This window comes from Apus apus, chromosome 19, assembly GCF_020740795.1.
Source record: "Apus apus isolate bApuApu2 chromosome 19, bApuApu2.pri.cur, whole genome shotgun sequence".
NCBI classification, from domain to species: domain Eukaryota; kingdom Metazoa; phylum Chordata; class Aves; order Apodiformes; family Apodidae; genus Apus; species Apus apus.
Genome location: NC_067300.1, coordinates 5,935,516 through 5,961,839, shown reverse-complemented (window position 1 = coordinate 5,961,839; position 26,324 = coordinate 5,935,516). Strand labels below are relative to the sequence as shown.

At 50.2% G+C, this 26,324-nt stretch overlaps 2 protein-coding genes across 2 annotated transcripts in view; one reads left to right on the top strand and one right to left on the bottom strand.

The window, feature by feature from the left end:
- Nucleotides 1–33: 33 nt before the first annotated feature.
- TBC1D13 (TBC1 domain family member 13) lies at nucleotides 34–12,191 on the bottom strand. Its single transcript, XM_051636339.1, has 12 exons — nucleotides 12,092–12,191; nucleotides 11,935–12,008; nucleotides 11,494–11,534; nucleotides 10,958–11,019; nucleotides 10,581–10,680; nucleotides 9,147–9,229; nucleotides 8,828–8,987; nucleotides 7,838–8,045; nucleotides 7,018–7,181; nucleotides 5,020–5,180; nucleotides 4,734–4,791; nucleotides 34–4,039 (listed from the first exon to the last, which is right to left on the bottom strand). Exons 1-12 carry the CDS (start codon nucleotides 12,112–12,114, stop codon nucleotides 3,974–3,976), a joined length of 1,200 nt encoding a protein of 399 aa, XP_051492299.1. The 5' UTR covers nucleotides 12,115–12,191; the 3' UTR covers nucleotides 34–3,973.
- A 172-nt stretch (nucleotides 12,192–12,363) lies between these two features.
- The window catches only part of ZER1 (zyg-11 related cell cycle regulator), a 21,714-nt gene continuing 7,753 nt past the window's right edge, over nucleotides 12,364–26,324 (top strand). Inside the window, exons 1-12 of the mRNA XM_051636335.1 lie at nucleotides 12,364–12,574; nucleotides 17,432–17,696; nucleotides 18,860–19,010; nucleotides 19,276–19,712; nucleotides 21,246–21,422; nucleotides 22,478–22,592; nucleotides 23,062–23,208; nucleotides 23,473–23,646; nucleotides 24,324–24,539; nucleotides 25,219–25,260; nucleotides 25,605–25,724; nucleotides 26,182–26,297. Coding sequence (XP_051492295.1) covers nucleotides 17,539–17,696; nucleotides 18,860–19,010; nucleotides 19,276–19,712; nucleotides 21,246–21,422; nucleotides 22,478–22,592; nucleotides 23,062–23,208; nucleotides 23,473–23,646; nucleotides 24,324–24,539; nucleotides 25,219–25,260; nucleotides 25,605–25,724; nucleotides 26,182–26,297 — 1,853 coding nt within the window. The 5' untranslated portion in view covers nucleotides 12,364–12,574; nucleotides 17,432–17,538. The remainder of the gene's footprint in view (nucleotides 12,575–17,431; nucleotides 17,697–18,859; nucleotides 19,011–19,275; nucleotides 19,713–21,245; nucleotides 21,423–22,477; nucleotides 22,593–23,061; nucleotides 23,209–23,472; nucleotides 23,647–24,323; nucleotides 24,540–25,218; nucleotides 25,261–25,604; nucleotides 25,725–26,181; nucleotides 26,298–26,324) is intronic.

Sequence of the window (26,324 nt, the reverse complement as noted above, 5' to 3'; positions counted from 1 at the left end):
GCCGCTTGAAGGGCGAGCCCCAAGGACACGGGAGCGCAGGAACCATTTTATTGGGACACGTGAGAACAGCGCGAAACGGGGGGGTACAAAAATAAAGAGCGGGGTCCCCATGGCTGGACACCCCCCCCGCCCCAGCCCATCCCCGTGTCCGCAGGCGCTGCGCTCCCCCGGGAGCCCCGCACCGGGAGGGGCGGGGAAGAGGCGGATCTTCCCCCAACAGCCCCGCTCCCAGCGCCCGCTGTTCGCACCCAGCCAGCCGGTTGAGTTCAAGGAAGCATTATAAAAATAGTGTTTAAAAAGAAGCGTAAAAGGAGGAGGGTTAGAGGGGTGAAGTGTTCTCCAGCCCCTGGCTCCGGGAATTCCTTCCAGACCAAGGTAAATAAAAAGTGTTGTTGTGTTCCTCTCTTTTCAGGGAAAGGGGCGTTTCAGAAGAGGCTCGGAAATGCTGAAATGAAGTGACTGACACGCGAAGGGAAAACAGCCTCTGCCTTCCCCAGCAGCCCAGGCTGCCCCGCAGCAACCTCTGGGGTTGTTCCCCTCACTGCCCCCGTGTGAACGATTCCAGGTTACATCACAGAACTCAGACTCAGTTCTGAGTGAGCACCAACCACCAAGGACTTGATCCCTAGTATCCTGTTGCTCCTACCTTGCTGGCAGAGCCACAGAGTTTCCCAAAGCCTGAATTCCAGTGAGGCACAGCAGAGCAAACCTCTTCCTCCCAGAGCAGGCTCATCTCTCCCTACATCCAGCACAGTACCCTGTTTATCCTCCCAGTTGAGGATGGGTCCACCTTCCCCTGCCTGGCAGCAGTCCTGCCTGTGAAGAACATGTTTTAAGAGCTATTTAACATCCCCTCTCCAGGCCCCTATGAAAAAAAGGGGTCCCCAAGGCACCCCAGACCAACTCCCCCTGACCCAAAGAACTGCTGCTTCAGCCAACCTCACTGCTCCTGCAGCAATTAGGGGTGAATAAATCAGAGGTGAAACATCTCAAGGGTGGACTAGTTGTTACATGGCCACAGAAGCAAGAAACCACTAGTTAAATACTACCTGACCTCCACAACAAGATCACCAAAAGCCTCTGAGGAGTGAAGCCAAGGAAACTGATAAGGACATGCAAAAGCTGGCAACAAGACTTCTGCTCCCCTCAGAAAATCTGGTTTTGCTCTTAAAGAAAGGAGAAAAATCTTGAAATAAAGAAATGGATGTCCCAAGTAACTGAAAAGTGCAACTCCTTTCAACTGCCAGACAGAAATTCTACCACACAGGAGGGGATAAGGGAAGGACATAATAACAGCTTTTCATGTAGGAACCAGCCTGTCTGTATCAAAGTTGTTGCAAGTTCTCCCCAAAGAACTCAATCCGTTTAGCAGCCATAGCCTGGATTTATCCCAGAGAACCTTTCCAGCAGCCAAAGCTCTTATCACATCCCATTAAGCCACTGCATTTAAAAGCACTCACCAACACCCCCTAAGGAGAGGTAAGATGGCACAAGACAAGCCCTTCAGACCCCACCAGCCACCTGCACTGCTGCTTGAGAAGCCACCTCCTGGTGTCTTCTTCAAGTGCAACACTCTGGACCAGCACCTGGCTCAGAGCTGGGCAAAGCCACTGCAGGAGGTCACCCTCAGGGCCCAAATGCTACTCTGAAAACAAGCAGAAGTTAATCTCCAAGTTATGTTTTAATCCTGGTTTGGCTGTTGCCTTCTCAGGTTACTTTAAGACAACTTCTAGCTATTCAGAGCAGGACCCCCTCATGGGTGCTCCTGTAAGAAAATACAAGGCAAGGGAACCCTGCACTTGCCAGAGGACCCAAAATGGACAGCCCAGGTATCTGGGGAGGTGCAACAGAGCCTGTACATGGAATGTGAGAGAGCTACAGCAGTCTTCAGAGCATTTTTGAGGCAGAATTGCTTGGAGGAGATCCAATTCTGCCTAAGAGTTCAACCCTCTGGGTTCTACATTTGTGTCTACCAGGTAGCCATTTGGCCACATGAGGTCTGACTACTGGCCTCTAGTGCAGGGGACCCAAGAGCTGAGACCATGAGACCACCTGGAAAATCTCAGCAACACAAGGCAGGAAGATCTATCCAGTGGTTAGAGCAGACAGGACACTACATCACACAGCTGTCCTGGTCTATCTGCTCCATATTTCTTGGAGGACTGCAATCTAAAAGGACTGCCCAGAGAGGGACACTGTTGGCCACAGGTAATAATTACAGATTGTTTGAAGTCTTCAGTTGCTCTTGCTCCACCACAGCAGCAACACCTGGCTGCACTAGTATCACTGGAGCATTTTCTGAAGAGGCAGAGGTTGCTTGGGATTGCCAGCAGGAACACAGGCACGTGCCACAACCTGTCCTCCAGTCTCCCTACCCACCCTTGTGAAAGTAGCAATAGCATGTCAAGAACTGCCCTTCAGTGAGAGATAAAACACCAGTAAAAAAGCTGAAGGCTGACAACATCCCTCCTGCTAAGGTGATTCTAGGCCATCAGCAGCTCAATTAGATCTTACAAAGACTGACCTTTAACAAATCAATACCCATAAATACCAAAAACTGCAGTGTCAAACTGCTATGCAGAGCTGAGCCAGCACAGCACAGAAAGAAAGGCAAAAGCACACTGGATTAGTGTTCCCCCAAGAGCTTCTGCACCACCCAAGCAGCTGGGTAGGGGCAGTTTCTCCCTCTGAGGACTGCAGCTTCTGAGCAGCTCCAACCCTGCTGGCAAGTGAGCAGTCCTCTCCATAGTTTGTCTCCGTTGATGTTCTCCTAAGCCTGCTCTGCTGGATTTGAAATGCAGAAGTTTCCCTCTCAGGAGGGCCAAGTGTCCAGGTCAGGACGGTGACTCCCAACAGAACTGGTACACAGAGGAGTGGATCAGCCCCAGCACTCAGCTAATGACTGAAATGCTTGTGGGCCCACTGGGTTACACCAGAAAAGGACTCTTCAGTGTACACTGGACCTGTAAAAGTCTTCAAGGTTACTGTGACTAGAGCTTACCTAGGGCAATACTGTGCAAGGCACTGAGGCAGAAACCCCAGTGCTGTGCCTGTACAAGCCCCTAAATACAACTGTCTTCATTGCACACAACTAGATGCCCATCTCTTGTATTTCAGAATCCTGATTGTAGCTGGATATGCTCCAGTTCAGAGCCAGGAAAGCAGCTGGAGGCCTCCCTGCAGCAACAAGCTCCTGCTCTAAGGCTGTGCGTGATAAGGCTCGACTTCAAACTGCACTTCCCTCCTTGATTAAAGCCACCAGAGTCTTGGTTTCAAGGAGACCTTGTTGATAAGGCAGTTCTGGATTCAGGCAGTTTCAGTGCACAAAGCCACCAGCTGTCATTGTGACCTCCCAGCTCAGCTTCTCTTCTTCCCAGGCAAAAGGATCCAAACTGCCAGGTGACAATCACCAGAAGCTGATGCAATCATCTTCTTTGCCCACCCCAGGGATGGCCAAGTGCAGACACGAGGGAGAAGAGTCCAGAAGCCACCTGAATGGCATGATGTGTGACTTGATTGGGATACATTCTGTTCACAGGAGGAAGATCCTCCTACACTCACCCACCAAAATCCACTGGACTCAGCCTGTCCCTTCCCCATCAGAAGTTAACTTACATGTGAGCTTCTTCCAGGAAGGAGGAGTCCATCTCTCCAGGGATATGCAGAAAGGTGGTTTCTGTCTCCCTAAACTTAAAAGTCATTTCAATAGATACAAAGAACTGCTTTTGGCAGCACAGAGGCATTTGAGATTTGAAAACATCTGGAGTGCAGGACCCAAGTATATGGGGAAGTAATCGGTCCTTGACCTAATAAATAGAGTAGGAGGAAGTCTTCAAGGTGGCCAGTAGCCCAAACATAAAACCTGAAGTCCTGCAGAGACCACTAGGAGCTTTAGTGCACCACACTGCATGGAGGCATCTCCTGGGATCCACTGCTACACAGTTTCTCTGACACCTTTTGTTAGGCTCATGAACTATTTGGAATCTTGAAGTTCCTTTGCCTTCTTCAAAATCAGATGGACATCAGAGATAGGATAATCCTGTGTCAAAGAAACCAAGTGACACAAGTGAATACCTGGTGTTTCTTGTGCACGTTGTCTCACTTGAGCAGGGCAAACCCTGACAACAGCATTCTTGGCCTATAATAACCTAACATGCAGCCACCTTCAGTTACTCCCTGAACTATTTCCTGCTTTCTAACTGTTTGAGCCTCAGTACCCTTCAAGAAGGTTTTGGTGTGTTTATTTTTTAATTTGTCCTCCAAGGGTGCAATGAGCTGGCCTGCTACAAGGGCTATCTCCATGCCAGAAAGCCTTATCAAAGCCAGTTATCTCACACAGCCCAAAGCAGGAACTGGCAGAATCAGAGACATCCTACCAGGCAGTGCAGCTGTTTTCAACCTTGGGCTCTCACAGAACTGAACAAAAGCCTCTGGCCAATAAACTTAACACTCTTACATAGGGTTTCACATCCTAATTTTCCAGCAAACCAAAAGATGCTAAGAACCTCTAGTCTGAGACAATTTCTCTGTAGGTCAGAATGGGTGCACAAGCAAAAGACTGACACTTCTAGTCATGCTCTAAGATGCCTGAAGATTTTTCTGCGTGCAAACACCAGAAATTTGGTCCTTCTCTTCAGCCAGGCACACCCTTCTCTCACACCACCACCCTCTCTCACGCTGCGATTTCAAGGCTCTTCAAATTGCTCCACATGGCAACTGTATTTAATCCTTACCTGTAGCAGCCTCATGTTCAGAGTGAAGTCTCCTTCCAGCAACTGATCCCGGATTAGTCTGAAAGATGGAAATTAATCCAGCTACTTTGGACTTTTTACAGAGGAACTTCCAAAACAGACCATACTGTGCCCTTAAGAGAGGCTTCTGAAAACACTGCTGCCACCATTGTGAACAGCAACTAGAACCTGTTCACCAGATGCCCTAACACGTTCCTACAGAAGATTCCTGGGTCTTATGGGAAGGAGGGCAAGAGCAGAGCAGCAGGAAGGCTCCCGGGGTACTTACGTCAACATGGCACAGCAGACGAGCAGCAGGAAATCGAAGCGTTTGTCATCGGCGAAGAGGGAGTCCCAGATCCGGATGACATCTGGCAGCAGGAACTCTTGGGACAAGAGCAGGGTCAGCCAGCGGAAGGCAAAGAACTGGGGTTTGATGTTCTGTTCTTGCTGTCAGACAAGGACCAGGCAGAGAATGAATATGTGCCCTCGGCCAACTCCCTGTGAGTCGGAGACGCATCCGGTGGCTCCAGCCCCATCTCCACCTGGACGTAGCTCTGAGCTGCCAGCTCCCACTGCACCAGAAAACCCTCTGCCTGCTCCCAAAGGCTCTCACACTCAAGATAGACTGGGAGAGATTTTCAGTGCAGCCATGCCCCAGGTCTGCAGACAAGCCTGGAGAGGAGAATCCTCCAGGGGGACCTCATAGCAACCTTTCCAGTGCCTGAAGGGGCTCCAGGAAAGCTGGGGAGGGGCTGCTTACAAGGGGTTGTAGTGACAGGACAAGGGGCAATGGCCTTAAGCTAGAGCAGAGTAGATTTAGGTTAGACATTAGGAAGAAGTTCTTTACCATGAGGGTGGGGAAGCACTGGCACAGGTTGCCCAGAGAGGTGCTGGAGGCCCCATCCCTGGAGACATTCAAGGTCAGGCTTGACCAGGCTCTGAGCAACCTGATCTACTCAAAAAGGTCCCTGTGCACTGCAGGGGGGGGTTGGACTAGATGGCCTTTAAAGGTCCCTTCCAACCTCACACATTCCATGATTCCATGAAAGTGTTCTTCTGTCCACAACATGGAGCAAAGGAAACTTTTCTCCCTACAGGAACTATTTATGTTAGTTCCGTTCAACTTGCCAAGTAACTTTAAGGTCCCCATTTGAAGAGCATTTTATCTGCAAAGCCACAGGCCTCCCCCTCCAGCAGAGGCACTTGTTTTGTCAGGATTTCCTCTCCCAGAAGCCTTTATCAAAGGGTTTACTATTCACAAAAAGAAACAGTTTGCACTGATGGTCAGTAAAATATACTGTGAGAATTTCTAGCCTGAAGCTTCCTTGTTTTCTGCTGTTAAATCCCAGGGACCATAAATTTAATCGAGGTCAAACAAGCTCAGGATGCTGCTGATATTCTTTAAGGACCAGCTGCTGCATGGCCAAGACCATTTCCTGCCAGCCAAACAGTAAGCAGTTTGTTTTCTCTCCACAGAATGAGCCACCAAGGTCTTGTCACTCTGCTGACAAACCATCTTAAGAGATTATAAGATAAATATATACCGAGTTTTCTAAACCCCCCTCAAAAAAAATATAAATCTGTGTGATTTGGTGAATGTTGAAGTAACAAGAACAGCTTTCTCTTCCAAATTCTCCTTGGACTTTTATCTTAAGACCTGAAGATGTTCTTAACAAATACCACCTTCTACATGTTCTATAAAACCTACACCAAACCAAGGCACTCTGAGACCCTTGGATGAAAGGGTCTTAGATGAATGAGGTAGGTGGGATGGTCCAGCCTACTGGATTTCAGTTTACATCTGCAACAATCTCCATTCAGTTTAAATTAGTGCTGTCAGGGCAGCCAGTGGCAACAGAAGTGTGTAAAGGGGGGCCAGGTTTTTGTTTTGCTCTTAAAGACAAAGGCACAATTCCTGTAACCTCAAATTCTATGGCAAAACTCATGTTTTGCCTGATAACCAGAAGACAGTAAAGACCAGGGATTGTGGCCAAGTCACTTGGATCTCACAGCTGACAGCTCTGCAGCAACTATTGTTTGCTTTCAGGCAGGCAGGGGAGGAAAGCCTTGCTGTGTCAGCTTGCTCTAGGCTTACTCCAAGGAGAGGTTGTTCCAGCTCACAGATAAGAAAGCCTCTGTGCCCTACAAACAAAGCTCTTCCAACCCTTTTTCAACCTCTCTACTCAAGCACAGTAACAGTTTAACAACACTGGCTAACATTTAAATGCAGTATGAAGCTCCCTGCCTTCCCACCAAGACTCAGAGATAACACCCAGCTCCTCACCAGTTTCAAATACAGCTCCACATCTTTCTCCTTCAGGGTGGAGTAGACCTTCTCCATTTTGTAGGTAATACCACACTGAGAATCATCCAGGCTCTTAATGAAGTTGTCCCGAATTTCAGCCATGAGATTGGTAAAGCAGAAAAATGTGTCTGCTTCAGCATGCTCTGGGGAAAAAAACACATAAAACAATGGAGGAAGAGAGGAAACATCAGGCTCAGAACTGTTCTTACTCCATAATCTGGTTGCTATACTGGATTCAAATAACAGATCCCACAAGATCTTGGTTTGTTTGGTCTGGGACAAGATGAAACACTTAACTAGAAATTGCCTAGAGAGCCACTGCAGATACAGACCCTGTGAGCAACACAAGGTCTGCATGACACAGGGTCTTGGACCAGTTACCTGTGCCTAAGGAAACCATCTGCTCTCCCTGCCATCAGCACACACCCTTGGAGCTTCCATGGAGTGGAAGCAACAGGCAAAGTACCCCCATTCCATTCTTCCTTTACCAGGCACATATAATGCAAGCAAAAAAGAGCTTCTAAAGAGATTTCAGGAAGTATAATGTAGGTTCCTGCAAAACAAACAAAAACCTCCTCAAAAATCCTGACCAAAGTCCTCACTTCCCATGTCCTCACCACTCACAGCCCATTCAGTTTCTATCCATTTGCTGTGGTTCCCAAAACTCCTGATCTCTTTGCTTTTTGGCTCTGATCAGTCAAAACAGAGTTGTTTGAAAAGTCTGATTTCCCAAACCAGTCCTTTGCCCGGAGAGCACACAGCACGACAGCCACTACTGAGAGGCCAAGAAGTCTCTCACCTTTCCACTCACTGTTAGGATCTGTAGCAAAGGTGTAGTAGAGAGGCCCCACGATTTCATTCATCCCCTGAACATAGGCTATCCCAGGGTTCAGCTTGGCATAGATGAAGAGGATCCTTTCCACCACTTCCCAGTGAGCTTCGCAGCCGTTGGGCAGAACCTCGTACTCGCTCAGAGAGCTCGGTGTGGTTTTAAGTGGGGAGCTCACCTGAAGGGCAAGGCAAGACTCAGGATAACCAACAGGGAGTTCTGTACACGTGGCATGTTTGGCTTTTAATACTCAAAGCCCCTAGAAGATATGGGCAGTTGATACCAAACAGGCCAGCTGTTCACATGAACCAAAACAAGAATCTTGGGAAGCACAAAGGGACTGAACTCCTGGCCCTGGCTGTTCCCAAGGAGCAGAGCAGCCTGTAGCCTGTGGATCACTGCACCACCCAGTCCCAGGCAGTGTGAACCAAAGCTGTCCCCCTTCTTTGTTAGTAGAATAAGGAAAAGCACAGATCTGTTGTGGTAGCAACCCTCCTTCCCCAACAGTGGGGGAAGCACTTGTAAACACCCATAAAAGAGCAGAGAATCAAGACGCCCTTCAGCAGACACCCAGCTCTTCTCCTAACTGCAGGTTTATGAGATCCAGTTCTAGGCAGGCTGTGTAAATTCAATAAATCAGGCCTTGAGTGTTTTTTCTCCCCCCTCCAGAAAGGCACATGTCAAGCATTAAAAAAAAAAAAAAACAACACCCACATCTTCCTGCAATGCCAACTTCCACCAGAAGTCAGGAAAAAATAAGCTACAATTAAATACACCTGTAACTCCCTACCAGCCATCAGGCACATCGACTGGTTCTACAAGGCTGCCTGGCCACCAGCACCTGCTGGTTAATTTGCTTAATTCAACCACACAAGCAGAGAAACAGAAAGAAGCCCAAGAGACACCCCCTTATCAGCCAAGACCCCCCCTGCCCCACAGACAGCCCCCCCCAGACCTTACATTTGTGACCCCGCTGCGGTTCCGCGCCACCGTCTGTGACTTGAGGGTGGTCTGCTCCACCCGCCGGCGCAGGGTCTCAAACTCATTCTGGGGGTCCAGGATCAGCAGGCAGGGATAGTCTGTGGGGCGCTGGAAGAACGCCATGTCAGGGTACAGCCTCCTGGGGAGGGGTACAGCAGGGAACCAGGCATAAGAAGAAGGAAGCACGTGCCCCGCGTTGGATGGGAGGCTCAGTTTAATATTCAACTGAGTTTTCAAAGTGCAAAGTGTCAACCAGACTGCTCTGGTTCAGAGACCTGAGCCCTTGTGCTTCACACACCTGACATCCTTGTCTATCTGGAGAAGCACTTCGTTATCCTTGAAGTAAGTATTCCATCGACTGTCTGGGTTGGGATTGAGAGGCTGAAGAAATAAACAACAGAAACAGAACAAGCATGTTTCAGGTGTATCAAAACTCTCAGTAAACACACACTGATGTAACATCCCTGCTGCCCCTCTGTCACCTTCAGGTTTCATTTTTCCCCTCTCACTAGCTACTTGTAGTGTTGTTTCTGCAGTGGAGGAAGAGGATCAGAGCTCGTGAAACAAGTGAGCAAGCAGGTCCACTCAGAGAAGCAGAAGGCAACATTGCCAATCCCTTTTCACCTGCCTCTTAATGACTCTGTTCCCAAATCAGTTATCCTGTGTCAACAAGACTCCTGATTGCAGCTCCAACCTGCACAGCAGAGATGGTCTTTGTACTTAGGTAAGCTCACACAGCACTTGGGTGTTGTCGTTACTAGCTACAAGTATCCTCACCTGTCTCAGCTCTGAGAAGGCTGATGAAGCACCCGCACCATCCCCAGAAAGAAGGAAATGCACATTAATATGAACAACCTATCCTGTATCTGACCCAGTTTCCAATATGACAAACTTAACTCCTCCTCCACACACTTTCCTCTCTCCAGATCAAGATCCATGCAAAGTTAACAACTAACCAAGAGGAGGAAAAGAGGAAAAAAAACAACCAACCCCACAGCATTCCAAGAGATCACTGCAACCTGCCAACATGTGGAGTGTTACAAACACACAAGCTTTACAGCACCAAGGCCTCCAGAGACCCCAGCAGCCCAGATGGCTGCACACTAGCAGAGAAGTCAGTGTTCAGGACCAGTCATGGAAGCAGTTGTATCATTTTAGTCTCTTCTGATCAGTTACTTCATTCTCTCCCCCAACACAGAGAGTCTTAACAGTGCTTTCAGAGAAGGAAAAAGTCAAGGGATGCAGGAAATAGTGAAAAAATAATAATAATTTAAAAATACAACCCAGTAGCAGAAACAGAAGTGAGTCCTCCTGCCTTCCACACCACAGCCCAACTTGACTCTGCTGCCTGTCACATCCTCTGTTCAGAGCAGCCTGCTCTGAGTCCAACCCATGGATCTGACTCCCCAGGAGAGCATCTCTTTGCCAAAGGTGCCTCTTGTCACCTCTCCCTTTCCCAAGGAGACCCGTAGCTGGGCAGCCAGTCCCACAGGAGGGGAGAAGGGATTTGCATGGCAGAAAACAGCTCTCTGCACACCTGCTGGTGCTTTGCCAGGAATTCACACTGAAGGCTACTAAGAGACAAACACCAGGCTGGTCCCTAGGAACCGTGAGAGCAAAGTCCCCTCAGTCCAAGAGCAGAGCCAAGAGCAGCCCAGGGGTCTGGACTTCAGAACAACAGTTTATAGCTCTGGGGAATGTTCTGCAAAGCAAAGGGCTTAACAGTACTTACGTGATCTTCCAAGGTCACATCTTCCCTAGAAACACCCAGGTTGGCTTTGGCAATCCCAGGCTGAATAATCATTTCCTTTAGGAACTGGGAATACAGATCCCTTAAGGAAAAAAAGGGGAATTGCCAATGAAGTAAAACATCAAGGCAACCTAACCTCAAACAGATCTCTCTGTACCACCCTGCTCAGCCAGGAGGCATTTGATTTTTCTCTTCAGCTGAGTTCAGATGAAGAGGTCAATCCACCAGACCCAGGAGACAGCCCAGAGAACAGTGCATCCCACACCAGAAGAATTCATGATGAAGGTACTTAATTATTTAAGGAACTAATCTTCTGCACATATAATTAGAAATGAAGGAGCAAGTACCCGCTTCCTCACCTCTGTTTCTTCAGCAAAGAGCTCCATAAGGCTTTCTCTAAAGGGAGGTAGTTCAGGAGTATCTGGACAGAAAACAGATGCAGACAAATTAGTCTTTGGAAAATGAGCTGTTATACCTGTGAGATTAGCAAACCAAAAGCAGCAATTAGAACTGGCTCTCTGAAAACACTGGGAGGTTTCTCTTTCTTTTCTCTCTGCCAAAAGACAACCAGGAATATTCTGGGGACTGGTTTTCAGCACGGGCTTATTTGTAGGCTTGATCAATAGCAAACCTGACTGAAATGCTCTCCTAGCTTAATGCTGAGGGCTGTTCTGATGCCAAGAGCAGCCAGCCTCATTTTATCACCCAAAGCAACGGCTTCAGTGTCAGTAAATGCTACTGTGATTGTGCCAGTGCTCATCTCCATAAATTACTGTTGACTCCGAGCAGCTTTTAAGCTCTTGTTTGTCTGTTTACAGTTTTAAGTGCCCAAACCCAGCGCTGCACTTCAGCAACCCAGAGCAAGGAAGCAAAAAGCACCCCAAGCACAACCCACCTTCCAGCAGAGGCAGCGCAGCCCACCATCAAAGGGGATTCCTGTGGAACGTTAGGCAGAGAATTAACGAGGTTAGCCGGGCTCGGCTCACCGCGCGGGCAGGCAGGGCAGCGCTTTTCTTCCCCGAGGGCGAAGAAGTTTTCAGCGGGAAGCTCAAGGGACGATTACCCGCAGCGCCGGGAGCAGAGAGCCGGGCAAAACCCGTGAAGCCCACAGACGCTCCGGGGAGGGGGAAGGAAGGGTTTGTCTGGAAGTTTGCGGCTGTGCCCGGAGGCCCAGGCGGGAACCGCTGCGGCCTGAGGGAGCCTGGGCTGGAAAACACCCCCCCCCGGGCTGGGGTTCCGCAGCAGCAGTCAGAGGGGGCTGCGTGGCGGTGGCAGAGGGGACCCTCAGCCCCGGCACCCCCGGGCCTCAGCCCCCCGCCGGCCCCGAGCCGCTCACCGCTGAAGCACAGATCGCGCAGCTTGGGCAGAGCCACCGTGGGTTCTCCGAGCACCTCCTGGAAGTCCGCGATCCTGAGGGGAGCAGAAGCCGCGCCCGTTACACCCTCGCCGGGCCCCGCACAGCTCTGCCCCGCACAGCCCGGGCCCGCACCCACCTGCTCTGGTGCAGCCGCGACATGGCGGCCCCGCGCCCCGGCCCCGCATCAGCGCCCCGGCTGGAAACCCTGCCCGGGGGCGGCCCCGCCCCGCCCCGCCCCGCCCGGCCCCGCCTCAGGCCCCGCGCCCGGGACGGCGCCTCCTGACGTCAGCGCGTGACGTCACGGCGCGGGAGGCGGTGAGGCCGGGGTGCGGGAGCGGGGCCCGGTGCGGGCGGGGCCGGGCAGCCCCGCGCTGCCTTCCGCTGCGGCGGCACCGGAGCGTTCCGTGCTGGGCGGTGTTTCCGGACGGGGAGAGCGGCGGCGCTTCCTGCGCGGACGGGCCCGGCTGGCGGAAGTGACGGCGGGGTTTGTTGACAGCGGAGGCCGCGGCGGGGGCAGCGGGAGCGGCGGGACGGGACCCCTGCCCGCCGGGAGCGGCGCCGGGACAGCCGGGACTCCCGCCGCCCCCATCCGCCGCGCCGGGCGGGGGCCCGCGGACAGGTGAGTGCCGCTGCCTCCTCCCCGGCCCGACCCCCGCCCTGCTCCGGGGGCACCGGGCCCGCCCGCGGGGGGCAGAGCTGCCCCCGGCAGAACCGCCGGCCCCGGCAGCGCCGCCCGGTGCCCCTCGGGCGGAGCCCCCCTCCCCTCCCCGGGACTGCCAGGCTCCGCCGAGCAGGGCCCCGGGCCGCCCGGCCCGGCCGGGAGGAGCCGGGCGAGGTGACCTCTGGGCGCCGCGGGAGCGGGCCCGGGGGGGCAGGGAGGGCTGGGGTCGGTGGGCAGAGCTGCTGCGGGTGGCCGAGGGGCTGGCAGGGACCACCGCGGGCCGGGCGGTGGGTCCCCAGCGAGCGGCTCCCCGGGGGCTCTCGGCAGGGTCTGCTCGGGCAGGGAAGGAGATCGGTGCTATCATTCAGTCAGGCCAAGGAGCATCTTTACTGCACAAAGATCAGCGTGTTTCCCAGCCTGCACGAGTCGTCTCATGCGCGGTGTTGGTCTGAGCAGGCTGGCAAGTTTGGGAAAGGCAGGCTTGGCTGGGCCACAGTGCAGTTCAGTCCTCTCCTGCTTCGGGCTCCCTGCTGGGAGGCAGGGCTGGTGTTTCCCCTCACGAGCTGCCCTGACCCATCGATGAATAACAACACCCTGATTTGCAGCTGCAAGACGCCAGCTAAAATGACAGTGCAGTTTTCCTTCAAACCATAACCTGTGCCAAACGCTGCATTTACATTAAATTTGTTACTCTAAAGTCATTGTAATCAGCTCACGTCAGTGTGCATTGTTTGCTCTCTCCTTGGACAAGTCCCTGATGCTGGAAAAGTCAGCTTTGCCAGTGGTTTTTGTAGCAACAGCATAAACGTTATGTTGTTGGCACGGAGCCATGGTGAGTCAGGCTTGGCTTTGGGCAGCTGCCTCGGGAGAGAGAGAGTGGGAAAGAAGATTGGTGTGAAGTCCAGGACAGAGGATACTGGCACAGGCAGCCCCAGGAGAGCCAAGAGTGGTCCCAAGACTCACCTGCCAGTGCAGCCTGGAATGCCATAAGGATGTAGCAGTGTTTGCCAAAGAGTTTGGGCTTGGAACTGGAAGGCCAGGATGGGGGAAAGCGATGGTGTGTCCGTGGAGGGTGCTGTTCCTCCATGGAGAGGGCTGCTTCTGGGGTAGCTGGATGAACAGGCTTTTATGTCCCTGCTCCTGTCTCTCCAAGGGATGCCATTCCTTTGTGCCTTAAGGTGGAGGCAACTCTAGTAGAGAAATAAATGGGAAAAAAAATACTGGCACTGTAGTTCTGGTGACTTTATGATTCTTGCACTAGAATTTTCAGCATCTTTCACACGTCTGCTCTTGACCCTTCAAAACCACAGGGGCACTGGAGAGCCCCTTGCCTGGCCTTGGAAAGCACTGGGGACAGTCTTTGAAGCAGACAACATGCTGATCCAGTGTGGCCTGTGGAAACCTGCTTGAGGACAATGATTTAGGCAAACATTAGTGGTTTGACAGCATCTCTAGTTCATTTCTTATCAACACACTGAGCTTATAACTAGATTCAATACTGATCAGTGCAGCTGGTGACCCTTCCATCTGCCCATGTGTTGTGTGTTCAGTCTGACTGAGGAGGGAGAGACCAGCTTGTCTTGTGTCCTGTAGAGAAGGTCACAGCCACAGATTTGGGTGCTACTTAAATATCCTTAAGAAAACATGAGGATTAATACTTTTCTTTGATGTTATTTTACTGGGACAGTTTAACCACTCTTCTCTAGATTAACGTTCTGTATGGGATTTTGTTGGTGGATCATGGGGAGCTTGGAAGTTACAGAGCAGCTGATTTCTCCAGGGCTAGGATCAACTGGTTACATTGTGCTGGTCTCAGCAGAGGGGGAGCAGAGGATTGTCAGAGCCACAGGAAGGCAGTTCTTGCCCTTTGGTGCTCTAAGCTGCTTGGACAAGCCCCAAGCACTGGCCATTTCCAGCTGCACGTGACAATGGGTTGTCAATGGGAGTTTGTTTTTGAGTTCTCTGGCCATTGGCAGTAAACAGTGGAAGGGCACTGGCTGTGGGACCTGTACCAGGGCACAGGGGAGCTGGGAGGGAGAGCAGAACACATTTCCCTGCTGGATCAGATCTTCCTGTTGATCTTGCCTTTCTGGAAAGATTCTCTCAAGGAAGCTTCAGGCAAAATCTGCCAGAGGGACTCGTTGTGGAGGTGAAGCAGGTTTGTCTCCAAAGCAGACACAGTGCAGAGCACAGGACAGCTCCCTCCTTCTGCATTCCCCCAGCCTGGACCTCATGGACAGCAAGGGAATGCTGTGTGCTCACTGGCCCATTTCATCCTTGACTTCTCTCCTGACTTAACTACAAGAGAGAGCTGTGGATTATGGATTTCCTTCTTTTTTTAAAATTGAAGATCCACCATCTTACCCATTTGCATTGTTTGTACCACATGTATCTCATGTCCCTGAGCTGTCATGGCACCCATGAGGAGTCACAGTTTCATGTTGTTGTGACCACAGTTTAGGACTCAGAAGAGCAAGTTACACCCTTTAAACTATCTCTGATCAGAATATTAAGTACCATTTTTGTGACTGCTGAGTTGTTGGGTTTTTTCCTCAGCATCTGCTTTGCTTGGAGACCTTTTTGCCTCTTGAGCCAAAGCCAGCAGAGACCCCATCTGAGGTCCCCATGGAAAGGCTATTGAAAGTTGTAGGCCAGAACATAATGGGTCAGAAGGATTTTGGGACTGGAACATGATGCTGCCAACTGCCTGCAGACAGAGTTCCCAAAGATGCTTGTAAGAAATTATCAAAGTCAAGTAAAGCCAAAAGACAAGGCAAGTTTCTCACCTGTGGCTGCTTCTGTCAGGGAGGTTTTGTTCTCTTACAGGAGAACAAGATTGTTCTGGGGGAGACAGGCCTGGGGTGGGCTCAGTGCAGGAGGGACCCAGCATGGCTGTGCTCCAGAGCTGAGCAAGGAGCAGCTCTGCTGATCTCCACGTGCTTTTGAGAGCCTCCTTTCTGTGTTGAGTTCATTCCTTGGCCAACTCTTTGTCCCTGGTGCTGAAGCACACCCTCAGAAAAAGAGCTTTGATTTCCAACTTGTGCTGCCTTCATGTTTGCATGGAAATCCATTTGGCAGCACAGGGGGGGATCACAAGGCCAGGAGCTGGGCAGGCTTGGTGACAGCTCTGCTCCTGTCACCCAGAGAGACCACGTGGTGCCTGAATTTGAAAGGTTACCTCGTCCACAGCCTTAAGTGATCCATGTGAGTGTCATGGCCCAGGTTGAGCATCTGAAGGGAGAGGAGAGAAGGTGCTGGATCCACTCCAGGTGCCACTGGGGATGGTGATTAAGGTGAGGAAAAGGAGTTCAACTCTTCCATCTTGTACTGGTACTGCAGGAATGAAGGAAAGAGAGGGCACCAGCAGCTGTAGAGGAGCAGAGAGCTGGAGACACAGACAAGTTTCCTGATCTCTGCAGCTGGAGGATAAAGATCAGAAACAGAGTATAGACAAGGACATTTTGCAACAACTTCCCCAGCAATGGCTGCTCAGTGGTGGCACAGAGCAAACTGACTGCAAAGCACTGGTGTTCTCACTGCCAGTAGGGATATAACAATTGATAAGGCACAAGTTTTAACTCAAAAATAAAAAATTCAACACAATTTTTGTCAGTCCGTGGAAATATATGGTGGAGGGGTTCACACTGGGGTTGCTTCTAATATGATTTGACCCTTCGAGAGTGAAACAGCCTTGTTGGTCTTCAGTCACTTCTGCTGGACACCTCCAAGGCTCCTGCAAGCCCTTCTCCAGAGCCAGTGACTGAGGCTTAATACTAGAGCCATCAGACTTTTTACAAATAAAAAATTAGACCGGAATAGCTTCCCTTAATTGTCTGCCAAGCCCATCCTTTTTTATCCTGTACTAAAATTAAGAAAGGCAGAAGTGCCTTGCCTTTTTCCAGGTCAATCACTCATACTTTTTTTGGTGACAAATTTAGAATCATAGAATGGCTTGGCTTGGCAGGGACCTCTAAAGGTCATCTAGTCCAACCTCCCTACAATAAGCAGGGACATTGCGCACTCAGAACAGATTGCTCAGAGCCCCATCAAGCCTGACCCTGAATGTCTTCAGGGATGGGGCCTCCACCACCTCCCTAGGCAACCCTTTCCAATGCTTCACCAACCTCACTGTAAAGAACTTTTTCCTAAATTTCCTAAGCTTGGAATGGCTTGGGTGAGCAAACCTCAGGGAGCTGGATGTATGGATGTTCAGCAGGTGCATAAACCTTATGCTGCACTCCATGGCAACCCATACCAACCTGTACATTTCCCTCTGGCTTCTGATCCACTTCACAGGCTAGTTCAAGGGCTTGCATGAAGCTTCTGGGTTGGCTCTACAGAGAAACATGCAGCTTGCACATCAAATTCCACTTGGAAGGATGACAAAGAATGACAGGCACAAGGTATGGGGCCACCAGATCCCACTGGGACTGTACAAGATCGTCCCAACAGTAAATGTTGTGGTGCTTTATCCAACCCACCCTGAAGGAAACCAAGAGATGTGGTTTCTGCCACTTCCCCTCCAGAGGCCCTTGGTCAGCCAGATAACCCCTTCAAGGAGGACACGTTTTCTCCCCGTGCAGCCTCATTTCCAAACATGTTTCATGTTAACTCATTCCCACAGTGTCCCCAGAGGGTGGGGACAACAAAGGACTAAGGACAGACTGCCAGAGAGGCCAAAGTGCTGCAGGTTCTTTTAGGGGTCAGCAAGTGGTGGGCTGTAAATACAACTATCAACATCCTGCTGGTACACTTGGCAGGACACTTGCTAACACACCTCTTTTTTTTTTTTTGCCCCCTCTCCTCTGCTTGTAGCTGTCCTGATGTCCCCATAAAATTATCCTGGAACTTCATCTGAGGAAAGGATCTACTGAATCAAAAGTTTCCTTCTGCTCTTCCCCTTTCCCACAACTTCCCTCAAGATGGCATCTGACAGCCCCGAGTCACTGATGACCCTGTGCACAGATTATTGCCTTCGCAACCTGGAGGGGACTCTCTGCTACCTGCTGGACAACGAGACCCTCCGGCTCCATCCCGACATCTTCCTGCCAAGCGAGATCTGTGACAGACTTGTCAATGAGTATGTGTCAGGCCTGTGGAGAAGCTGGCATCTGGTTTGGGGAAAGAAAGCTGGGGAGGGACTTCTTACAAGGGTTTGTAGTGAGACGACAAGGGGGAATGGATTAAAATGGGAGGAGGGGAGATTTAGGTGAGACATGAGGAGGAAATTTTTCAGTGTGAGGGTGGTGAGACCCTGGAACAGGTTGCCCAGGGAAGCTGTGCCTGCCCCATCCCTGGAAGTGTCCAAGGGGGGCTTGGAGCAACCTGGTCTAGTGGGAAGTGTCCCTGCCCATGCAGGGGGTTGGAACCAGATGATCTTGAAGGTCCCTTCCAACCCAAACCATTGTATGATGAAGGAGCCAGGAGCTCAGGGAAGGGACAGTATAGTTCACTAAAAAGACGGATGGGAAAGGGGAAGAAAAATGGGGAAGAATTCATAAGGCTGCTGCTCTGGTTTTTTTCCAATTGATCTTCATATTGGAAATAAGGATTTGCATTAACTTCAGAAGGAAGTGTCCCCAGGGGTTATTGCACTGCTGGCTATCATTCTAGTTTCCATGGAAATCACCATTTCCACATAGGTAAACCCAAAGTGAGACACAGCCACTGCTGCTTCCAAGAACACCAGAAAGCAACAAAGGAGCTTTCCCGTGTCCCACCACAGCAGCATTACAACTGTCTCTCAAACCAGAGATATAAGAGTGCAAAGTGCTAAGAGATAACTCATTTTTAAGGCTGCTGCTCCCATAGCTTTACAAAGAAACCTGTTTCTGGGGATTTATAATTTGTCTATCACAGTCTCTCTTGGCTGAACTCCTGCCCACAAAGTCTGGCAGAGAACTTTGCCAGCTAATTTCCTGCAAATGAAAAATCAAATTACTAGCTTGAAAAGATGGGGGGGGGGGAGGGGGGGGGAGAATCCCACATTCTGTGCTTGCCAGAATCCAGTTTGATCAAACACACACTGACCTTGCACAAATCTTTGCCTCAGATTCTCCTAAGGATTGTTAGTTCCTGGGTTAACAGGCCAGCTCCTCTAACCCCAAAGGCTGCTCTGGATGATCAGGAGGGAGTCTGCGTGTCCTTAGGCACTTGGTCATGTTTCCTTGTAAGCAGTGAAGGTGCTAGAGCTGCAGCTGAGCCTTGGTGTCATGCTGTGCTAACACCATCATCCCACCACAGGTACGTGGAGCTGGTGAAGACAGACAGCATCTTTGAGCCCCATGAAAGCTTCTTCACCCTCTTCTCAGATCCCCGGAGCACCCGGCTAGCTCGGATCCACTTGCGGGAACAGATTGTGCAGGACCAGGACCTGGAAGCCATCAGGAAGCAGGTGGTATTGCACTGACAGCAGCACTGCTGCAGGGGCACCAGCCAGAATCCCAGAGATTCCCGAGACTTCATCCTTCACTGGTCAAATTTTCCTTGGGAGAGCCTCAGCTTCTCCCTTCTCAGCTCCCAGAGCCACCGTAGGGAATGGGGACACTGGTGAAGTTGGTGATACGTGGTCTCAGGCTCTCCCAGGGGGAGGTGGTGTAGCAAACAGGGTGGGCACTCTACCTGTGACATATTTCTAACTTTGATTTCCCATCTTCCAGGATCTTGTTGAGCTCTACTTGACTAACTGCGAGAAGCTGACGGCCAAGAGCCTACAAACCTTGGTGAGCTTCAGCCACACACTTATCTCCCTTAGCCTCTTTGGCTGCTGCAATATCTTCTACGAGGAGGAGAACCCTGGGGGCTGTGAAGATGACTGTTTGGTGAACCCCACTCGCCAGGTCTTGGTCAAGGACTTTACTTTTGAAGGCTTCAGCCGCTTGCGCTTCCTCAACCTGGGCCGCTTGATCGAAGGGGTCAATGTGGAGACCTTGCTTCGGCCTTTGGCCTCCCTGGCAGCTCTGGATCTCTCTGGGATCCAGCTGAATGATGTGGGATTTCTGACCCAGTGGAAGGACACTCTGGTTTCCTTAGTGCTTTACAACATGGACCTTTCAGAGGAGCACATCCAAGTGATCGCACAGCTTCGCAAGCTCAGGTCAGCAGATCTGCTCTTCCGTGTTTATCCTTTTCCCACTGATAGGGATGGTCTTTTAGGACTGGTCTTTTAGGACTGGTCTGCTTGCCTGCTAACAGAGAGCCACCCACTGCTGGTTTCAAGTTATAAACCTTCCCACCAACGGGCTCACTCATCGACTCACCAAACACCCCTGAGATGTCTAAAGCCAGCCTGCATTTTGCTTGCCAAAGAATACCACTTAGCAGAAACTCCCTCTTGGAAAAAACAAAAAACACTGCACACCCCTCCCTAAAAAAAAACCCACACCAAAAATAAGAAAAAAACCCAATAAAACCAACCCAACCCCCCCACATCCAAACCAAAGATAACAGGACAATACCTGAGAGGTGGCAAAATAATTACTTCAGATGCAAACCTATACTCACACACTGTGAAACTCAGTCCTCCAAACCACTTGTAAGACAGAAATGTCTGAAGTTAAAACCTGGCTCTGAGATAAATTTGGGAAAACCTCTGAGCTCAGGCTGGTTGTTGTGCTCTGTGGAGCTCAGTGTGTGTGGCTGGTGCAACCAGGGGAACCAGCAGCGTCAACAAACGGGCGCTGGGACAGTTGCTATTCAGTCTGTGCAGTGGAGTCATGAAAGGGATCCAGGACTTCCCAAGGCAAAGAGAAGGGCTTTGCTGTTCACCTGAAGGATGCTTTGCTGTGGCTGCAGTATCATCTCCACGAGCTGCAGGCACTAGGGGGTACAGTTAATGTACGGCCTGGGAGACTCAGCAAACATCCTGACCAGCATTTTCTAAATCTAAGTGCTTAAACTCCCAGTCACTTGCAATGAAACTTGGTCTATGACAGGTAGAAAACACTCTTTGCAAGTGGGATGTTGGCTTCTGTCTTAGGCAGTTTAGAAAAGTCTCTCCCAAGGGTCTTACCAGGCAAGAGCAGCCCCTGTCCTGTAAGGGACCCCCCCACACACACACTGGCTCATCAGTTTGTCCCACCACTCCCTGAACATCAGGGTCTCCCCAAAGCTTAAGCATTTAAATACCTGAAGATAAATTAAATCAGTCTTCTATAATTCTATGAAATTAGGGCAGCATAATAGCCTGGGGTGGAAAAAAATTCAAGATTGGTGAAGCAGACAAAAAGTTATGTAACTTAATTTGTGGGATGAGGCGACATGTTTCTGGGGATGCAAAGATCCTCTAGTGCATCTTAATCACTAAGCAGGTGGCTGCTGGGATGCAGCTTGGGAAAGGCAGTTCCTGGGCCTGGAGCAATTCCCTTTGTCGTGTTTGACCAAATAATGAATTATGCTCCATTCTCAGTAGACCTCTACCAGGTATCTGTGTGCTTTGGTTAGACACAGGGCCAGATCCCACTGCCAGACCTACAGAGCCACACTCCTGTATCTTGTGAAGGAAATAATAATCATAATAAATAGATGTAGAAAATAATAATCACCCTTGGCTTGTCATCTTCCTCTGGTAGAGAGGCAGAAGCTGCAGCTAATGCTTCCCAAGCCCTGAGCTCCTCTCTGTCCTTTGCAGGCACTTGGATATCTCCCGAGACCATCTGTCCAGTTATTACAAATTCAAGCTGACCCGGCGGGTTCTAAACCTGTTTGTGGAAAACCTGGTTAACCTCACTTCCCTCGACATCTCAGGGCACACCATGCTGGAGAACTGCACTATCCCCAGCATGGAGGAGAAGATGGGCCAGACCAGGTAAGGAAACAGCAGTTACTGAGGTCTGCTTGGGTGGATAGATCAGTCAAAGGCGCATTGAGAACAGCTCCCTTTTCTGAGCTTCCAAATTCCACAGGTCTAATTAATGCTAAAAAGCAGCATACAACTCTTGCTGGTTTCTTCTGATGCTAAAGACTGGTATGGAAATCAGCAATGATTCCTGGATATAACACAGGTAAAGACTTTTAAGAGTAATAAAGAATTTCTCCAGTCTGCCTCCCATACATATCTGAAGGAATATTTCAGATCTTTTACACACACATTCTTCCTTGCAGCAGTTTATATTTCTTTTGAAAGGACTCCAGTCCACACATTTTCTACACAGAAACAGTCTAAGCCTCACTGAAATCCAGGTTCTTCCAAGGCAAAACATTCCTACACTGAGTCAGTAGACCAGTGTTCATAGGAGGGCTGAGTGGTTTAGGAACCCTAGAACCTATAGGCAGATTTTCAGATTTGACCTGGATACTGTGCAGATCAACCTGTGAAAATCCTGGTGCACCTCAGTAGGGGCAATACCTAGAGGTATGGTTTTCCAGATCAGCCCAGGAACTCAGCTCTACTATTCCCTGAACAAAAGCACAAGTGGGACAGTACTGGCTCCTTTCCAGAGCTGGTGAAAAAAATACTGGCCCTTGGTCTGTAAGGAATATGGCAGCAAAACTAGTGTTCTTGCATGATGACAAAGCAGACTAGTGTGGCTGTCAGATGATGCGCAGTCCAGTTTGCAAATGGACAATTCCCAGGACAAATTCTACCTGGGAAAGCTGCATTCTGTCTGCATGAATTCTTGCTGCTGTTCCTGCTGAACGTTTAGCCCTTCATTCAGGACCACCTGGGATGAATGTCTAATGTTTAGGAGGAGCTGCCTGGCACAGAACTGAAGTGCAGCTATCAAGCTATCGCAGTAACAGTGAATGCAGAGCTGATAGCTGTTTCTGTGGCAGGAGACACCTGAAAAAACACAGTCCTGACATGAATGATCTCTCTTTTTATTTTTTTTTGTTTTTTTTTTTTTTTTAATTTTTCTTCAGCATTGAGCCAGCAAAGAGCAGCATTGCTCCCTTCCGGGGTCTGAAACGACCACTCCAGTTCTTGGGCCTTTTTGAAACGTCTCTCTGCCGCCTGACGCATATTCCTGCCTACAAGGTAACGAGGCTGCAAGAATATTGACAACAGGCACTGCGTAGAATTTGAAAGAACATGGGTGTTACTGGCTGCCAGTAGAATGTTCAGGGTTTCAGGTGTGACAGCCAAGCTCTGCCAGAAGGCAAGGCCTGTACCCACATGGCTTTTACAAGGGTTAAAAAGCATGCCTCCGAGAAGGGCATGGAAAAATCATCCTGCCTGAAGGACCAGGATGTCTGTGACAAGAGGATTGAAGGCAATGGGAGTCTTACTTTTGAATAGCACACTCCTGCCCCAAAGGTGCCTTTTCTTGCCCCTCTGGGCTGAGAAGTGACTCAGCCTCTTTGCTCTCACACCGGTCCTAAATCCTGCTAGCAAGGCAGAGGGAATTTGTACCCTTCGGCCCTCCTGATCTACCCTCAGAGTTCCCTTCTTGTGTTGGTTTTCTTCCTTGATAATTTCTTCCCTTTTTTTGTTCCTCCCCTACCAGGTGAGTGGGGACAAGAATGAAGAGCAAGTCCTGAATGCTATTGAGGCTTACACTGAGCACCGGCCAGAAATCACTTCCCGGGCCATCAACCTCCTCTTTGACATTGCCCGTATCGAACGCTGCAGCCAGCTGCTGCGAGCCCTTCAGGTGAGCCCCATGCTAGCATCTACCTCCCTCTCACAAGGGAAACTTTGCAGTCCCAGTCTCTTCTTCACCCTGGGACTCCATGTCTGGATCTCCATTCTGGAGAAAGTTCCAGCAGTGCAGAGGAACGGGGTACCTTCATATCATACACATATTCCTGCAATCCCTGCGCTACACATTCCTTGCAGGCTTGTAACAGCCATAACAGTCACACCAAGACTCAACAGCAAGTCTGTGGCACTGAAGCTTCATGTTGCTTCTCTGCAGCTGGTGATCACAGCCCTCAAGTGCCACAAGGATGACAAAAACATCCAGGTGACAGGCAGCGCGGCGCTGTTCTACCTGACCAACTCCGAGTACCGCATGGAGCAGAGCGTAAAGCTGCGGCGCCAGGTCATCCAGGTGGTGCTGAATGGCATGGAGTCCTACCAGGAAGTCACAGTAAGAGCAGCCCAGAGTCCTTGGGTCCCACAGTCCTCGCTCCCTGTATTAAGTCCTCAGCCTGGTCTTAGTATCTGGGTCTTCTGGACCTCCAGGTTGTGAGTCAGGGCAGGCACCAGAGCAGCTGTTGCCCCGATCTGCTCCTTGCCTTCACTGAGTGGTGAGGATTACATGGCACTCCTTCTCCACATGGTGTTCTCCACAACGAAGGGAAGAAAAGCAGCAGCCTTGCTATCATCACTATTGATGATAGCGTTCTAAGAACGTACACAACACACAGCACAGATGCCCAGCACTGGCTGTGGGGTGAAAAGGGTGCAGGTGTTGGGGGTGTTGAGTCAACAGAAAGAAGCACTATCCCAGGACACTCTTCCTGGGAGCTGGTTGGTGTTTTCAGGCCACTGGGTTGCAGAATGGGGACTGCTGCATAGAGAGCTTACAAGGAGTGAGGGACTGGCTTGGAAAGTGATGGGTGTTGGGGGATTGTGTGGCCCTGTGAGACATGAGTGACAGGGAGAAAGAAGAGGGTACTGACAGAGCTAAAGCACAGTGCTAGACAGGAGGGTAACACGTTTTGGTGGTTGTAGTCAAGCAAGAAAATGGTTGCAGTACCAAGGAAACATGAGGTCATGGGATCCATGTTTTTGTAGCCCAGCATTTGCTTCCTTTTGACCCAGGTGCAGCGAAACTGCTGCCTGACCCTGTGTAACTTCAGCATTCCTGAGGAGCTGGAGTTCCAGTACCGCCGAGTCAACGAGCTGCTGCTGAGCATCCTCAACCAGAGCCGGCAGGATGAGTCCATCCAGCGCATCGCCGTGCACCTCTGCAACGCCCTGGTCTGCCAGGTGGACAATGACCATAAAGAAGCTGTGGGCAAGATGGGGTTTGTCATGGTTGGTATGGTCCCAAGGTGTCTCCTTATCCTTAACCCAAGCTTGCACAACTCCCTTGCAGCAGTCCAGCCAGTGATCCAACCTTGCAGTATCACAGGAGGGAACTAGTGTCCCAGCAGTGCCAGCCTCCCCTGGAGCCCTTGTGACATCTCTTACTGGCTTGCCAGCACTAGAAGTCATGACCTCAGAGACAGGCTGCCTGGGAGAGCAGGGAAGCAGTGTAACCTTATACCTTACTTCTTCACCACATCACATTATTTCCAGACCTGGCACCACCTTGTGACCAGCTACTTCTCCATCTCCCTGAGTTTGTATCAACTTCCCAACTCCTGTCGTATTCCTCACTTTTTCAAAATGCTGAAAAAGTGCTGCAGAGGTCACCACGTTGTTGTGGTCATACTACACTCCAAACTTGGTCATATAGCTCAAAACTGAGTTGACTGCAAACTCAACAGCTCAGGGACTGTGACATAGTTCAGCTCTGTGAATACCTGCAGCGTTGAATGTAACGAGTCCCACTGGTTTAGGGAAAATGATACCAAGTAGGTTCCTTACACAGGATCAAAACTGCAGATGCCTGGAAATTGGCTGTAGCCAGCCCTGCAGTACTACAGCAGTTACATTTTAGCTTTGTGATTCTTTTAAGTGTTTCTCACTCTTCCCCTTCCTCTGCCCACAGACAATGCTCAAGTTGATTCAGAAGAAGTTGGCTGATAAAACGGTGAGTGTTTCCCCCCCAAAATTTATACACAGAGTATTTTCCCTTCAGTCTGACTTAAGCATGGAGATCAGTGCAGAGTGCCAGCTCAGCTTCTCTAACAAACACAAGACATCTCAGCTGGCGCTGCAGAATTTCTTGACCCAGGGTTGGGGCAGGGGAATGTGACAGGGAGGCAAAAATATTAAACAGAATAGTTGCTGACAAGTTGAAAGTGAATAACAAGGGTTTTTTCTTACCTCTGGAGCCCTCTAGGGTGATGCTAGAGAGGAAACACCAGCAGCTGGTTTGCACTGGGCTCCCACATTAGTGAAGTTATTTCTGTCCCTTTCTCTTCATCTCTGTAGTGTGATCAGGTCATGGAGTTCTCCTGGAGTGCCCTCTGGAACATCACAGATGAGACTCCTGATAACTGTGAGATGTTCCTTAACTACAGTGGCATGAAGCTGTTCTTGGAGTGCCTGAAAGTAAGTGTCTCTGCCTTCTTCTGGAGGAACACTGGCATTACCAGTGGAGATGCAGGTGTCTGGGCAGGGTCCCTGGCTATGCTCATCTATAAGCAGCACTTCCTATGTTGTACAAACAGAAAATAAAAAGCTGTGTATTTTCTTCTCTCTCATATTCATCCACCCAACTAGAAGAACAGAGAACACGTCTCAACTCAACACATCTTCCTCTTTCCCCATCTCATACAGTCTCCCTTAGTAGGGCAACAGGGAGCACTGGGTCCTGGCCTCAGTTCTCTCATTTCACATGAATCTTGAACACCAGAGATGCCATTCAGCAGCTGCTAAAGAACCATGGCTGACTACCCAAAAAGACTCAGCCTTTCCAGACATGCTGTTACAATCATCCTCCAGGGTCGCTCGTTCTCAGCGTTACCACAACCCTACGTTTGTATAACCCTGTTCTTTTCTTGCTTAGGAATTCCCAGAGAAACAGGAGCTGCATCGCAACATGCTGGGCCTGCTGGGCAATGTAGCAGAGGTGAGGGAGCTCCGCCCACAGCTCATGACCTCCCAGTTCATCAGTGTGTTCAGGTGAGTGTCTGGACAACCACCAGGTGG